Source organism: Copidosoma floridanum, unplaced genomic scaffold, assembly GCF_036245765.1.
Source record: "Copidosoma floridanum isolate Cflo_tuat_1 unplaced genomic scaffold, Cflo_Japanese_pri ptg000030l, whole genome shotgun sequence".
Lineage (NCBI taxonomy): Eukaryota > Metazoa > Arthropoda > Insecta > Hymenoptera > Encyrtidae > Copidosoma > Copidosoma floridanum.
This window is the reverse complement of record NW_028321907.1, coordinates 35,794,617-35,811,764: the sequence shown is the minus strand read 5'-3', so window position 1 is coordinate 35,811,764 and position 17,148 is coordinate 35,794,617. Positions and strand designations below refer to the sequence as shown.

Genomic DNA, 17,148 nt, shown 5'->3' with positions numbered 1-17,148 from the left:
CGTAGAGTGATTGTGCTACTTCAAAGCGAACGTCCGTAGCGAGGCAAAGGCAGTCTTGGACACCATCCAACTGGTCGGGTCCAATTACTTGATGGCCTGGAACCTCCTCACTTCACAGTTCGCGCACCGCTGCCTCCTCGTACAGGATCACGTCATTCCACTCAGGGCACTCAAGTCACTCCGCGACGAATCCGCCGAGGGTCTGCAGGGCCTGCACGACACGTTGAAGAAGCATTGGGACTAATAGCGAGCACTAAAGCAGCCCGTCGAGCACTGGGATATGTAGCTGATCTCCTTCGCATCAACCGCCATGGATCCATCCACTCGTAGGGCACGGGAAGACGAGCTCTAGAAGTTGTAAGTGACTCCCTCGGCACCCGGGGAAATGGCTACGTTCGCCGCACTGTCCAGCTTTCTCAGGAGACGTGGCCGATCGTTGACTTCGATGGAGGCCTTGCGTGCTCCATCTACATCTAGCAGTCGTCATCACTGGACCTTGGCCACCCACGCATCCGAAGTGGACTGCCCCGCTTGCCATGCTCCTCATTACATAGGACACTGCAGCCAGTTCCTAGCGCTGAACGTACCTGCGCGACGCGCCCTGGTGGTGCAGGCCAAGCTCTGCTTCAACTGTCTGAGATCGGGACACCTGGTGCACTCGTGCCCAGGGCGTATGTCAACACTGTCGTGCGACGAACCCTAGCCTCATCCACTATGACAGCCAAAAGCGTCAGGCTGTGTCGAATGACGGGTTGGCTCTCGTCAAGCAGCCACTCTTTGATTCGGACCGCCAGAGCGATCCTGCAGGCCAATCGCAGTTATGACTAGCTGTCCTTTCTACATTCAAAATTCAACTGGCGGAAATAGGGGGGCGATCGATCACAGCACAGACTCTCATGAATGCCTGCTCAGAAATCACCATCGCCTCCGACAGGGTCGCCCGAAGGCTCGGCGCTGACCTAAAGCCATCTGCCATAACCATCTTGCGCGTCGTGGGGGAGGAGGGCATCTTGCACTTACCACGGACAGCTCAGCTGAAGCTACAAGCTCCGGGTTCCACTTCGTTACTGTCACTGACTGCGCACTGCTTGCCCTGGATGAGGCTCTTGACCCCTGCAACCCCGCTCCCTCCGGACATCCTTGAACTCTGGCGTGATTTGCCAGATCTCGCAGATCCGACCTCAGACACCTCAGGGAACGTTGACATCTTATTTAGTGCCGATGTGTACCCTCATCTGCTGCTACCAGGACTCTTGCGCCGGGGAAGTCTAGTCAGACAGCTCACCGTTGCTGGCTGGACTCTCGCTGGCCACATTCCCAGTCACGCTGCCCTGACCTCAGCTGTCACCTGTCTTGCGACACAAGACGAGGCCACAGTGCTGCCGTGGCATGATCAACTCATCGCGCTGATGCAGCTCTACTGGAAGATGGAGGACGTGCCACGTATCACGCGCCATTCGCCGGACGACGCAGAGTGTGAGGCCAGCTTTGCTGATCATCGTCGAGCAGCCGACGGCTGCTACATCGTTCGCCTCCCACTCAAGCGCGACGGAATTTCCTTATTAGGTGAGAGTCTGACCGGCGTTGTAGTGCCCAGAAATGGCCATTGAGTATACTCGCTTCATGGGTGAATACCTTTAGCATGGGCACATGTGACTCTTGACTGAGGCCGATCTGCATGCACTTTCAGGCCCAGTACATTATATTCCGCATCATGGAATTGTGCAATCCGCACTGGAAAAAAAGGCTGCGCGTTGTGTTCAATGCGTCTTGACCAACATGCAGTGGCCACAGCCTTAACGATGCCTTGCACGCCGGACCAAAGCTTCAAGCCTGCCTGCCGAGTGTCCTGCTTCGTTGGAGGAGACATCGGATCGAGTTTTGTGCGGACATCCAAATAATTTTTCGCCAGATTTAGATTGATGAGTGTGACGTCAACCTGCAGATTCATGCAGTGCTGGTGCATCTGTCCCACCGCAGCACTTCCAGCTGCTGACTATAACTTACGGCGAGGCTAGCGCTCCCTATCTCTTCCTGCGGACGATCTTGCAATTATGCGACGACGAAGGCGAAGCGTGGCCCGAAGCTGTCCCGATCGTCCGAGGAGATCGCTACGCTGATGACATCCTGTCTAGCGCTGATGATACAGAGACAGCCTGACGTCGCACAGTGGTCACGAACGGTCTTTTTTTGTTCAAAATAACCTAGAGATCACACTTTTCATCCGATCTTAAAATTTTTTTTTTAAACTATAGCTAAGAAGATTTAGAAAAGATCTCTGGAAGCCGATTTTTAATTTTCTTTTTTAAATTAGCTGTACATAACCTCAAAACTCGAAAAATAAGAGAGCCTGATGAATAAAACACTGTAAATCAATTATTGGGTAACTTATTAGGCTCTAAAACTACAAGATTTCAGAGGTATGATATAAACGCTTAATTTTCATGATAGTAAGAATAGTACAATGAATAAATCCAAAATTGCGAATCAAATATGGTGGACCAAAACTAAAAAATTTTTCAAATCACGATGAAAATCACTACTCAAGGGTTTTTGAGGTCGCTGATTACGAATCTTTCATCGCAATTTGTATTTTCAAGATGGCTGATCCAATATGGTGCGCTCTGAGCTCAAACGGGATTTTTTTGTTCTACATAACTTAGAGACCTTACCTTTCGTCTGATCTTGAAATTTTTTTTAATCGGCTTAGAAGATTTAGGAAAGATTTCTGGAAGCCGATTATTGATTTTCTTGGTTGAATTAGTTGTACATAACCTGAAAACTCGAAAAATGAGAGAGCCTCTAGAACTGCAAAATATCAGAGGTATGATATAAACACTTGATTTTCATGATAGTAAGTATAGTACAATAAATGAATCTAAAATGGCGAATCAAATATGGTAAACCAAAACTCAAAAATTTCTTAAATCGTGACGAAAATCTCTACTCAGGGGTTTGTAATGTCGTTCATGACGAATCTGTCATTGCAATTTGTATTTTTAAGATGGCAGCTTCATCATGGCAGGTCAAATACTGTACAGTTCTTTTATCTTTGCAAAAGTTTTTGTCGGGTGTTTTGGAGGTCACTGATTTAAAATCTGTTATTTCATTTTTCAATTTTGAGATGACCAATCCAAAAATATAAACTGAAACCATAATGAAGAATTATTGTTTCTTATATTTCCTTATTATTTCTGTACAGTAATTTGTATTAGATATTATAGGTTAGGTCATCGTACTAGATCTGCCTTGTACGAATGATGATGATAAAATTGTAATCACTGATCCTAAAAAACCCTGAATCAAAATTTGTATCAAGATTTTAGCGAGTGATCAGGTAATGTGTTTTTGTTTGCTGTAAGAAATTCACCATAGTCGAATTAAAAATTAAGATAACATACATCTAATCTGCGACCTCACAAACCCCTGCTCTGAGTAGTGATTTTCGTCGCGATTTGAGAAATTTTTGAGTTTTGGTCCACCATATTTGATTCGCCATTTTGGATTTATTTATTGTACTAATCTTACTATCATAAAAATCAAGTGTTTGTATTATACCTCTGATATTTTGCAGTTCTAGAGCCTAATAAGTCACCCAATAATTGATTTATAGTGTTTTATTCATCAGGCTCTCTCATTTTTCGAGTTTTCAGGTTATGTACAACTAATTTAACCAAGGAAATCAACAATCGGCTTCCAGAGATCTTTCCTAAATCTTCTTAGCCGATTAAAAAAAATTTCAAGATCGGACGAAAGGTAAGGTCTCTAAGTTATGAAGAACAAAAAAGTACCGTTTGAGCCCAGAGCGCGCCATATTGGATCAGCCATCTTGAAAATACAAATTGCAATAAAAAATTCGTAATCAGCGACCTTAAAAACCCTTCAGTAGTGATTTTCATCGTGATTTGAGAAATTTTTGAGTTTGGGTCCACCATATTTGATTCGCCGTTTTGGATTTATTCATTGTACTATTCCTACTATCATGAAAATTAAGCGTTTATATCATACCTCTAATATCTGGTAGTTTTAGAGCCTTATAAGTTACCCAATAATTGATTTACAGTGTTTTATTCATCAGGCTCTGTTATTTTTCGAGTTTTGAGGTTATGTACAACTAATTAGAAGAAAAAAATTAAAAATCAGCTTCCAGAGATCTTTTCTAAATCTTCTTAGCTTTAGCTTAAAAAAAAATTTTAAGATTGGATGAAAAGTGTGGTCTCTAGGTTATTTTGAACAAAAAAAGACCGTTCGGGACCACTGTGCGTCCGCGTCGCCGCAATCAACTGATCGGCTTGCTGCGGGTGGGAGGCTTTCTGCTGAGAAAAAAGGGTCGCCAACGAGCCAAAGCTACTGCACGATCCGGACGTTCGCCTCAAGCCGACGTGGCGGTAGCTCAGCGTAGATGGCCTTGTCAATGAGCTTGGTGTGAGTTAGGATCCGATCGGTGATCTTTTCCATCTCGCGTCACCTACTTTCAAGCCGCAGCAGACTAAGTGCACCATGCTCGCCACTCTTGCCCGTCTTTTCGATCCCTGTGGCTGGATCACCCCCGTCGTTCTGGTCGCGAAAATGATCATCCAAGATTTCTGGCGCGCTCGAATCGAATGGGACAAACTCGTACCAGCCCCCATGGTCCAGTGATGGCACACATTCCTGTCTTAACTGCAGGAAGTTTACAAAATCACCATTCCTCGCTGGATCAACTGGCGTCCACACGACAACCTTCAGCTCCATGCATATGTGGATGCCAGCCGTCGTGCCATGGCAGCAGTCATGTACTCGCAAACCGTAGACCCGGCTGGTGGTGTCACCGTACGTCTATTGATCGCCCAGACTAAACTGACCCCCATGAAAGGGTTACAGTCGGATGCCTCACATCTGGCATGGATGATCATCCCTCAGCTGGAGCTGCAAGCTGCCCTTCTTGCTGCAGAACTGCTGCGCTTGGTTGCTGGGGAATATTCCGCTCTTCCCGAGGACTGTGATGCCTGGAGCGACTCTCAGATTTTTTATTGGCCCCGATCGTCAGAGCCCACCAACAACTCGCTTATCGACAATTACGTGACTTATACCCAAAAGTTGCTGCTCTCCTGCTCGTGGAGACCCGTCCCGATGGACTCAAATCCTGCGGACGTAGCGTCCCGGGGAACAGACCTATCCACACTGGAGCATATGTGCATCTGGTGGGAGGGTCCACCATGGCTCGCAGGCCCTCCAGACTCGTGACCGGCCAAGGTTGCCGGGCCTTCCAAGCTCTCTGGCTCGGACTGCGAGAAGGCTACCCACACCTGTTGTACCATTCAACGTAACGTCTCAGACATCCTGGAGAAGTTTTTGGATCTGGGCCTTCTGCTGCTCTTCCTCGCTCGGTTACGTCGATGGATCCGCCGTCGGCTGCGTCAGGACCCAGCTTCTGCCCTGACACTCATGACCATCGCTGAGCTGCGTGATGCATACCTCGTGTGCGTCCACCTCAGCCAACAGTAGTCCTTCTCTTCCGAGATCGAAATTTTGCAGCGGGGCCATTTGCCTGCAAAACATCCGTTGTGGACTCTTCATCCGTTCATCTCCGGAAACGTTCTCCGAGTATGCGGTCGACTCAGGCACTCAGTCTTGAGTTTTGACGATCAACATCCTCCGATCATCGACGATCGATGTCATCTGGCTCGATTGGTTATTTACTGGGCCCACGCACGAGCACTATACGGAGGCCTTAGTGTCACTAGTGTTTACACTTCATTGAAAAGTTTTTTGAAAAGGTGTTTTGTCTGCGCGCTGATCCAGGCACAGCCCGCCACGCAACACATGGTGCCTCTGCTGGCTGTGCAGATCACACCCACTTGATCCTTCTCTCGTCTCGATGTTGATTATGCAGGCCCGTTTAATATCTCGTCGGCAAAGGGCCGAGGCATCTGCAAGAGCAAAGGATACATCGCGGTTTTTGTATGTATGCCCGCCAAGGCTGTGCACCTTGAGTTAGTTGGCAACTTGTCGACCAAGTCATTCCTGGGGACCCTCACAAGACTGTGTGCGAGACAAAGCCGACCGGCAGAGATTCGGAGCGACAACGCTACCTGCTTTGACGCTGCCGACCGAGAACTTCACAAGGCTCTACAGGACGCTGAGTTGCAGTAGAATCGCGTTGCTGGCGCTCTCAACGACCAAGGGATCAAATGCAAATCATTCCCCCCGGGTCCCGCATTTTGGCGGACTGTGGGAGGCTTGCGTGAAGTCTATGAAGCGTCATCTGCGGAGTGTCATCGGTCCGTGACACCTCACCTACGAGGAGTTCTCTACAGTTCTCACCAGTATCGAGGTGGTTCTCAACAGCCGCCCCCTTACCCCATTGACCAGCGGCCTTGATGACATCGACATCCTCACTCCTGGACGTTTCCTTGTTGTTAGTTTGCTGAACTCCATTATCAGCGGTGCTCGACCACCTGAAGAGCTGGATCGACGGACTCACTGGAGTCTTGTTCGCGGCATTCAAGATCACTTCTGGAACCGTTGGATCCGTGAATACCTGAACACGCTTCAGTAACGACCCAAGTAAAGAACCCCACGCCGCAATTTTCAGGTCGATGACGTCGTAGCTGTGATAGACGCCACTCTCCTCCAGTCGAGTAGCTCCTGGCGGCTGTGTCGCATAGTTTCCGTCCATCCTGGTTCCGATGGGCTTGTTTAAACAGCCACCATCCGGACGTCTACAGGGGAATATCTCCGTGCTGTCAGCAAGCATTCCCTACTGCCAGTTCGCCGTTCCAACCGCGACGACGCCGACCCCACAGACACCAGCGCTAAATGTCCGTCCAGTCTGACGAGCGAGAGCTGAAATCGTTAACAAAACGAGGTGGGTGGGTTGTTGATTTGTATTTCGCGCCTGCTACCGTCCCGCCCCTTCGGCCGCTTTCCGGAGGCATGGCATACTGCCGTGGCTGCTGATCAGCGGTCAGGCTGAAGAGTAGAAGAAAAACCCTGAGTAAAGTGAGCACAGCCGCCATCATATCTTCGACTCGACAGCATTGTCCTCGTATATTCATTTTATGTTTTAAGCTCTGCTGAACTTAGCTGCAACGCATCAGCGTCCTGTATCGATCATTCATTCCTTTCAATAAATAACCAGTAAATCAAATTTGCGTCATACTGCTGCAAGTAAACTTTATAAGCTCCCTAAAGTTAATTGTAGTAGCTTTTAAAGTTACTGTAGCAGTTACAAGTAGCAGGAAGAATATTGAATAGTTTGTAACCTTAGCTTCCTAGAATATACAAGAGTAAGTAACGGGTTATAGAGGATCAGACATAAGCACAGATAAAATTATCGTATCGTAGGAGCAAGACGAAATCAGCTGATTACTCAACAAGTTAACTAAAGTAACAGTGTTATACTATTGTGACGTGTTGCTAAGCAAATGTCAGTCTTACCTCTATGATATTTCTATACATATTTCATCCTAAGAGACTTTACTCAGTATGACTTTTTAATTTTTGAATTATCTCCAACATCCATTGAATCATGCACTAATGCCTATGTGTGTATGTGCCAAGTATTAAAAAACAATTTAAGTGGTAAAAAAAAAATAATTAAGAATGCTTACTATTTCTGTTAAGATTAAGTTGTAATACAAACCGAAGAAAGCGTTGATTCATCTTGCCTAAGTATATTTTATTTTTAAAGAAGTCATCAGCTATTTTATATCATTATAATATACAATGTCATAAAAAGTCATGCATTAAGGGGGTAGGGATTTAAAATTGAGTTAATTATTTGCTAATGTGTGTACACAAAATGTCAGTAGTTCTCCAATAAATTGTTTTTAAAAAATTATTCTATGAAATAATGTAACTTAATAAATATTATACAATTTAAAATTGTTACAGTTTTATACCGTTGTAAAAAACGTCAAAAAAGCTCATCAAATTCAAGAAAGTGGAGAGTTTCAGGAGTTCAACGATGATGTGGACTACATTATGGATACCCTAAGAGACAACAACCCTAATGCTACCCGATGTCTTTCAGCAATAAGACTTGCCAGTAAATGTATGGCACCTGCATTTCGGATGCATGTTCGTGCACATGGGACTGTTGCAAAATTTTTTAAAGCCCTTCATGATGCTACTGCGGATCAGGTAAAATTTTAAAAAAATAAACAAATTTTTTGATAAAACTATCGAAAATAAAACAAAATACAGGTAACCTTCTTGTAATTACATAGTTGAATATTTTTACTGTCAAATTGTAATTTAATTTTTTTCGGTCACAAATGTAATGATGGATAAGTTTTACATTTTTTTAAACTAACGTTATTACTTCTGCTGGTATTTAAGGACGTTCTGTAGAGATAGCGGGGGGAACCACTTGCGGGGCAAGGGGGAAGTAGCGATGAGTGAAGACTTGTCATGGCCGCACGGGTCTCCAATGTGTGAATGTTCATGTACACACATCAGGTTGTGTGCAGTTTATTCGTTATAACAATGTAATAAAAATGAATAAATAATTGAAAAGACTTGTGACAGATATACGTACATACAATTATATTCGTAGCTAATATAAATAAAATTCTTGAATTTTCATGTGACTTGAAAAGTCTCATTGAAAGTGATATGTTAAATAATCAGGACAGACTCTAGTTTCTGCAATTACTACAAGCATGTGATTTTGTTATCTTGTGTAAAAAAATTGTATTATACAAAAATTACAAACTAAAAACTTTATTAAGAAAAATAAATATGTTATTATAATACAGTGTTTTGTTATGGGTACGGGTGGAACCTATATACATACACTCACACACACATATATAAGCTTATTTTTTATACAGAAATACATAAATATCTACCATAATATTCAAATCTTTAAGGATTTACGTCCTGGAACATTTTAAATTTCCCGTTTCTTGCGACGTTGCCGTTGCGTTTTTGTCGAAATATTATTTATTTATTTTATTTATAAACTAATTAGACGATCGTCGCGAAACTTTGTGTACATATAGTTAATAACATTATCTGTGACATGTAAAAAAATTGGAGACATTCATCACGCCAATTTTTTTAAAACTGAGTTTTTATAAGTTTCCCCATAAGCGACCGTGTTAAAATGACTGAACTTTGAAATTCAATATCTCGGAAACGAAACAAACGAACCTCTTGAAATTTTAACAGCTTCATTGTAACAACAATAAGAACGTCTGATTAAAATTTCAAAAAGATTCATCACAGGGTTCTATGGCTACCGTACGTCCTTAATTCAAGTTGTGACATTAAATTTACTATGTTAGTTCGTTTAGTAAAAGCATTTTATTTACGGTGTAGAAAGCATAGCCACTATTTTATTACCTAACATATTCTATTACACGTTAGAAAATTTCTTAATCGCTCTTAGGTTTGAGTACAATTGAAAGTGCTATTATTGAAGTATAATTTTTTAAAAATCGTGTGACCTAATTATATTTACTTAGATACAGCTTTCATAATACAAAATAAGCTTTAGAAGTGGTTGGTTAATGAATTAAATTTACAAAATTTACTAACTAATAGTATACTGATTGGTGATAAACATATGATTTTAGGTACTAATTCTGTAAAATTTTTTGAGAAGCATCAGGTAAATAATTTTCTATAAAAAATTTAACGATCTTTCATACTCTTTAAAATGCAGTATTATCAAACAAAAAGTTAAGGCAAAAAAAGAATTGTTCAGAAAATTTTTTTTTAAATTGATAAAGTTAAAATAGAAAAAACTAGTTCATGAAATTAAAATTTTTTCTTTACTGGTGGTACTACGTATCCGAAGAAATGCACTTACGAAAGCCTAAGTATAAGTAAATAGTTTAGTTACTGCGAAATCGTGAATCATATAAAATAAGAGAAACATATTGGAAAATTCGTGAGCTCAGTTATTGTCGTACTTTTGGACATTAATAACGTTCAATCTTGGATTATACTTGACATCATAAAATACATCATTGTTTTTAACTAAACGACTTTAATTGAATTTAATCTACTAAACTTTGTAGTCGTTCGCAGTAGTTGGATCTCATGCGTTTCAACATAAAAACTTTATTGGAGATATCCGCGCAGTAATTAGGTGCCCAGTGACTGGTGATTTTACTAACATATAAAGTAAAGTCGCTAAAATCGTTGTCATCGCGGAAACTACTAAACCGATTTTGCTGAAATTTTGCATACTGATTCTTGATAATTCCAAGATGGTTTTCGCATAGTTTTTTTTTTGAAAAAGTTAATAACAATAGCGATAAATAAGCTCGAAGTTTTGTTAAAATAAGCTAGCTTTGCGCTGCAGTGCAGTAAGATCTGCAAGGTGGCGTCGAGGTAAAATTAAAGCCACCCTCAATCAAAAATAGTGAAGAGTGGTTATAAGATGCCCCATCGAGTGGTCCATTTTCGTAGTCGTTCGTCGGTAGTGCACTAAGATTAAAGTTGTTAGTAGTGCAGCTGGACATTCTGGCTACCGATGACACTCTTCTTTCATAGGCAAGCAAAATAAATCGATTTATATCTCGGATCACCAAAATAACTGAGTGCCACGGAAAAATAGGCGATCGGAACGTCAACGTCTTCGATGGAATACCAGGAGACGTGTCTAGCCAGAGCATATCCTGCTCCAAAACTTCAGAGTTTTGTGACCGTTCAACCATTCGGCCTGGTGTTGTCAGATACTTTCTACTTCAAATGCAAGCCAGGAAAGACAGCTCTGAGAGTACGAGCAGCTACAACGGTCACCTTCTTAGTGGTCATCCCAACGGCATACCTACAGAAACGGTATTCTCCATGCTCACTTTCCCGACTAACGATGAGCGGTTCGTTATAGAGAACGACCTGAACATAAGATATTCTTTGGTCAGCGGCGCACCTCCCTCCAGTACGGTATCCGTACACGGAGACTCCAAGGATAAGAGTCAAGCTACCCGTAGCTGGCTCTCCATCATCAAGAATAACAGTAGCGAATAACTGGAAATTTTAACACTGGCCCTTTTCAGGGCCATTATAAGTATTTACGTTTCCTACTTAACCATCAATCTCATCAGTTCTTTTAAGGGCCACTTAAGTTCAAACTACCTTGCAAACAAAAACATTTGTACTACCATTTCTGGAAACAATTCGTTGACTAAGAGACTATGTAAAGCCGGCCACCATTAGACCAAGTCAGTGATTCACTGGTAGACGTCACGAGCGGAGTTGTTTGTCTTAAGGTTGGGAACCCTGGTGACTGTCGACCCTATATCATCCTCTCGACTCTCAGCACTCAACCAGAAATCACCGATCCTCTTCAAGGTCTGCGATGGGCGAACCTAACAGCTATGAAGGCAAAATAAACTTGTACAAACGGGACAGTCTCAAACGGGCAATCATCACGAACTAATCTCCTCACCTTAGATTACCAAAACACTGAGTCTGAAAAAAAAGAAGGTGCTTAAGACACGAACGTCTTCGACGTACCGAGAGACGTTAAGAAAGAGCTGTACAACTACCTCCAAAGCTTCAAATGTTGTAGTTTTTTTCCCAATCAGTGTGGTGCTACAATAACAGACCAGAGGAGATTACCCTGAGGTATAGAAGCAATCACGTTTGCTGGAAACTTCATTCAAAAAAGAGTTTACTTAAGAAGCTCATTGGTTTCTTTCAGGGTTATTGGACGTCAAACTACCTTAACAACAAATACATTACAACCTTATAAAGTTGAAAATCTAGCCTATAAGGCTCACAAAAGTTTAAACTATACCAAAAGTCGCAAGAAGTCAAATTGGAAGGGAAATTTCAAATGCATCTCATGAAGAAAATGATGCTGAACATTCATCGAGATTAAAGCAGCATCAAAATCGATAAATATAGAATTTATTGAGTGAGAGATCAGCTTGTAACTATAACCCTTATAGTAATCTCTCGAATCTTCCAAATTTTTAAATAGGTAGAATATGTATTTGTATTTTTGTGGCAATAAAAAATGTAGAGATTATGTTCCAGAAATTTGTTGCTGTGGTAATAAAGTTTTGAGATAAGAGAAGAAATTTTTTTTAATCTATATTTTTTGTGAGTTTTAAATCTTTACAGCTTTAAAACTAGCCCTATTCATAGATTATACGAGAGAAACTGTAAATCAACGGCCCTGTAGGGCCAACGATTATTTTGTGGCGTAAGTAACGCACGGTACTTTTTAGCATAATTAAATTTTTTTCATTTTTTTACAGCTTATTATTTGATAAAAATAACTGTATGGATTCCGATTAAATATGTTTTTAATAAGAAGATTTTCGTTTTGAGAAGTGTCAGAAATATATTTAAAATTTTTAACTGAAAACGTTTCTTATTACATTTCAACACACTACGGTGTTCTATTTAGTGAGTCTCGGGCAAAGCCGAGACGGGAGGCCGCTAGTTATTTTATAATCATGCGCAGTAATAAAAAGCGAATAGTACCAACACTAAAACAATGATTGACTAAAAAAATAAGTAACGTAATTGAAAAAGTTTCTTTTTGATCGCACTAGATGCTGCAGTAAAAAATAAAATTTAACTTCTTTCATTCACATTAAAAATCATAGAGACATTAGCTGTTGAGCACAGTCAAAATTTTCTATGCACTTTAATTAGGTCATTTACTCCTACTCTATTTTAACTCAAAATCTTATGACATACGTTAATATTAGATTATTTTTATACTAGCCCGGTATCCTAGGCTCACATAACTTTTTTTCGGACAAAGTTGAAAAATGGAAGAAAAATCATTTTTTTGCAAATTTTCTCAGAACATAAAAAAAAAAATAGTTTTAAACTACACATAGAGAGATTCGGTCTCAGCTAAAGGTGATGTGGTGCTGCTAGTGATAATATCATGCGTGCGCAAACAGTAAAAAAGTGGTGCATGTTGGCATGTATTCCCAAGCTGCAGGTGCACGATTTTTTTGTGCAAGCCACTGGAATTTTGACTGAGTGGCTTCGGTATGGCTTGACTCCTATTTATAAGCGCCTAAAAATTCACGAATACTAAATAAATTATATTAGACAGGAGAATTATGTAGAGATGTATACATGTATTCGTCTTCAATACGTATTTTAACATGCACCAGAAAAGTAGAAAGAAATAATGTAACGTTATGTAAGTTTTTATTTAATCCAGATACTTCAAATTACACATACATCTTTAAAAATAAACCACTGTAGTTGTGTAATACAATTATGAATACCAGCAAGATTTTTTAGTATTCACCAGGCATATTTTATAAAACAATTTTCAAGTCTTATAATAATAAGTCTCTCATACATGTATGTTTAAAGAACTATTTTATTTTAAAAATTAAATACGTCCAATAGGTATACAAGCAAATGTTGATACATCTTAATCATTGTATCAAAAGGTGCATATGTATACATGGCGGCACTTTTTATACAATATCCTCTATACATACCCTTTTTCTTAATGTCCAATATACTTAAGACTCACAATACTAAACCACATGATTTCTTTTTCAAGAAATTTTCTTGAGAAATAAACAAGTATGAGAAAAATATCCTCCCCTGGAGAGAGTGTAGTTTACTGACCAGCATTAGAGTTATATAACTACTATATTAAGCTTAGGTGAATGACAGCTTTAAAAATTAAGAATGCGAAACTTATCTAAACTAACGGTGCGAATAAATGTGCAGCTCCTCGGTAACTCAAATGGTAGAGCAACTGTCAAGTAAATATGAGGTTGTGGTTCCGATCCATACCCGGGGAGGATATTTTTCTCATTTTTATTTATTTTTCAAGAAAATTTCTTGAAAAAGAAATTATGTGGTTTAGTATTGTGAGTCTTAAGTATATTGAATATTGAGAAAAAGGGCATGTATAGAGGATATAGAGTGCTTGTGTAAAAAGTGCCGCCATCTATACATATGCACCTCTTGATACAATGGTTAAGATGTATTAACATTTGCTTGCATACCTATTGGTCGTATTTAATTTCTAGTTTACCGACAAGCATTAGAGTTGTATACCTACTATTTAATTTTTACTTTATTTGTCCATCTAATAATAAATTATTTAATCATAAATACCTCATTGTTTCTCCATGACATTAATACATACGTCAACTTATTTTTTAATTAGTTCATTACGAAAATCATTTGCATCTTTTTTTACATTCATCATCTTACTTGAATGAAAACTAAATAACTTTACATTAATACTTTTCTATTCAGCCCATGTATATTTAAATACGTTTAGAAGGTAAATATTTGGTGTGCACATGCCTGTCTGTGCGTGTGGGAGTGGAGAGTGGGTTCAGGTTGAAAGAATGACAACACTTCTTAAGAACAACTTAACTATTAACCACTTTAATGTACAACTTTGCTATTGTGTAAAAATGTGAGAACTTAAGTGAAATAGTAAGGCCATGCTTGTTTTCTGCCGAGAGACCATGATTTGCCTTCCTGTCGGTGCAACCCAGTCTCTCTCTCTCTCTCTCTCTCTCTCTCTCTCTCTCTGCTCTTCAGAATTCTGTCTATATCTAAAGTAAAAATAATTTCTGGAAACTGTGGCTTAAGTAAAACATGCATAATGTATATTTTGATTACGTAAAAAATTATTAAAAATTTTAATATAAACACGGTTAAAGAATAAAAAAATAAAAACCCAACATGACCCTAAAAGGTATATAAGCAATATTGATACATGTATCATCGTATTAATTAGCGCATACATAGATGGTGGCACTTCTAGGTACAAATTTACCAAACTTACGATTTTGAACTGCGGATTTGGTGGGTGCGTAACTTTTTAAGCTTTTTGGGCTAACGTTGACAAGTTTTTCAAAATTGTTTTTGTTTATAACTAGTTTGCTCTACACCAATCTAAAACTTTATATAATTTAATCCACTGATAGTATATGAAAAATGATTGCAGAATAAAAAGCTTCTGAAATCCGGCGTCGGGGGGCTTCAGAACTTGAAATGTGGCTACAGGCAAAATTTTACACATACCAACTTTCCTTTTTTAAATTTTTTTATATCATAAAGCAAAATGGCAGTGATCTTAGTACTTGAAAAAAAAAAAAAAAAAAAAAAGTAATTGTATCCACCCAATAAAAGAAACTGTTTCATGAACTTAGAAATGTAGTAAGTGGGAGATATAGTTGGATTCAATAATGAAATAGTAGTTTACGCACCCGGTGGTGCATGTCGCCAGGGCAAGCACCAGTGTTTCCTTTGTTTGCCCTGGTTAAATGCGCACCAGGTGCGAACCCTATTTTTTCTACCGAGGGCATACCCAATCCTCAAGGTAGCCTAAGGTAAGAACACTAAAATAAGGTATCTACTGCTCTAGTCAAGTAGGAGAGTTTTACTTGTGTATGTACACGTATATACGTACATCAGTGTTGGTATTCTGCTACCGTCTGTCATTTATAACCAGGAAGCTGATTTTCACGTCTTTCTTGGCAAATATCTTTAGAAAATGCCCCATTACCAGCATTTTACATGACAGGATTGAGAAGAACAGAGATTTTTATACAAGTACATCATAATTTGTCTTTTTAATTAATTCTATTCATAGTTAAATTATTTTTAGTGACATATTTTCTTTTTTGATACACTATATCTATACATATATAATATGAATAACACAGACAAATAAAAATAGCAAGTGCATTTTGTTAAGAATATTGGAAGTATGTTAACAGTCAGCATAATTCTTTCTAACCATCAATATATATCTTGAAAGTACGTTATATCTGCATTAGTTCTCTTACACAAATGTCAGAGCCTGAGGAGATTGATAGGGGTGAGTAAAGGATAATGAAAAATCGTGTGAGTGTAGTGGAAGGTCAAGAAAAACTGTGTGTGGGTAAGTATGGATGTACAAACATCAATAGTGATAGTATATATAGCCCTTTTCTTATCACTACCGCTGCCGTGGTGTCGTTTCCAAAGTACTTGAAGGGACAGGGAAGGTAATCCCTAATCCTAGTTATCAACATTGTTAAACCGAATAGTTATGGGATTTTGAAGTAGAAATAATCTAAAAATGACGTAATATGCAGATAGCCAACTTTTGATAAATCGCTTATTTAAAGTAACACATTTCAGTGAATGTGACCAATTTCTTAACCATTAAATTTACCAAACTCATTTGATATGCAATAAAACCATAAATTTAGTGTTAAAATTATTTAAAAAATTTGTTTTTTTTTTCTTATTACAATACCAAATAGTTCGTATAGGGTTTCGTAAGACATTATTTAATGACTGCTAGTGTTATTAAATTAACTGTATAAGAATGTTAAACTCATTTATTGTGAAACATGGCATGAATAAGAAATGATTTGAATCTAAGTTTAGAAGTGAATTTTGCGGTAAGAAATATTTTCGCAGCGTTAGGCCTGACAACAGAAGGAAGAATAATCAGCGAAACACTAAATGTAGTAAAAATTAGCCTAATCGAATATCTTGAAAGATAAAACTTACAATACATGTGGTGTATATACATCACATGTATTCCATACATGGTACCTCACATGGTAGGTTTTTTTGGTAAAAAATTTATTGACGATACGAGGGAAGATGTTGTGAGTGAAACGTAAAGCTGGACAAAAATCTCACGTTAAACCCTATATCAACGATACAGCTTTACCTGGTGTTTAAAAATTAATGTTATCGAAGAAAAACAATATTCAATAATAATGAAACTTGTGAAGATACGGGCAGCGAGGAAAATAAAGGGTGGGATAACTTGATAAATAATCATATGATAAATTTCAGAGATATAGTTCACAGGGAGGCCTGTCAGGGGTTAGCTCTAGATAAAGGATGGGATTAAGGAATCAGAAATACATCAAGGAATCGGAATATTACATTTAATAATTTAATAATCGACATAATATTACCACTAACTTAAACAAAAAAATTATTAAATCTTTTTCTCTGAAATCACGGGCCAAGATAAAAATTTTAAACTATTACAAATTTAATGTTTGCCCATTTTGAACAAAAATCAGTTTTATGATTTTTTTAGTTTCAGAAACTAATAAAAAAATTTACTTGAGAGCCAGGACCATAATTGCTTCTTTCATTATGTTGCCCTAAACATTTATTCTAAGTGCCTGTAAAACATATAATTTTTTCACTAAAAGGTTACCTCTAGTTTTTTGAAAT

The 17,148-nt window shown here is 39.0% G+C and overlaps 1 protein-coding gene across 2 annotated transcripts in view; it reads left to right on the top strand.

Annotated features, from left to right (window-relative positions):
* wapl (cohesin release factor wings apart-like) overlaps positions 1-17,148 on the top strand; it is a 436,770-nt gene that overhangs the window by 110,024 nt on the left and 309,598 nt on the right. For both annotated transcript variants that reach the window (XM_089596620.1, XM_089596619.1), the window contains exon 3: positions 7,879-8,127. In XM_089596620.1, the coding sequence (XP_089452746.1) occupies positions 7,879-8,127 (249 nt within the window). The remainder of the gene's footprint in view (positions 1-7,878; positions 8,128-17,148) is intronic.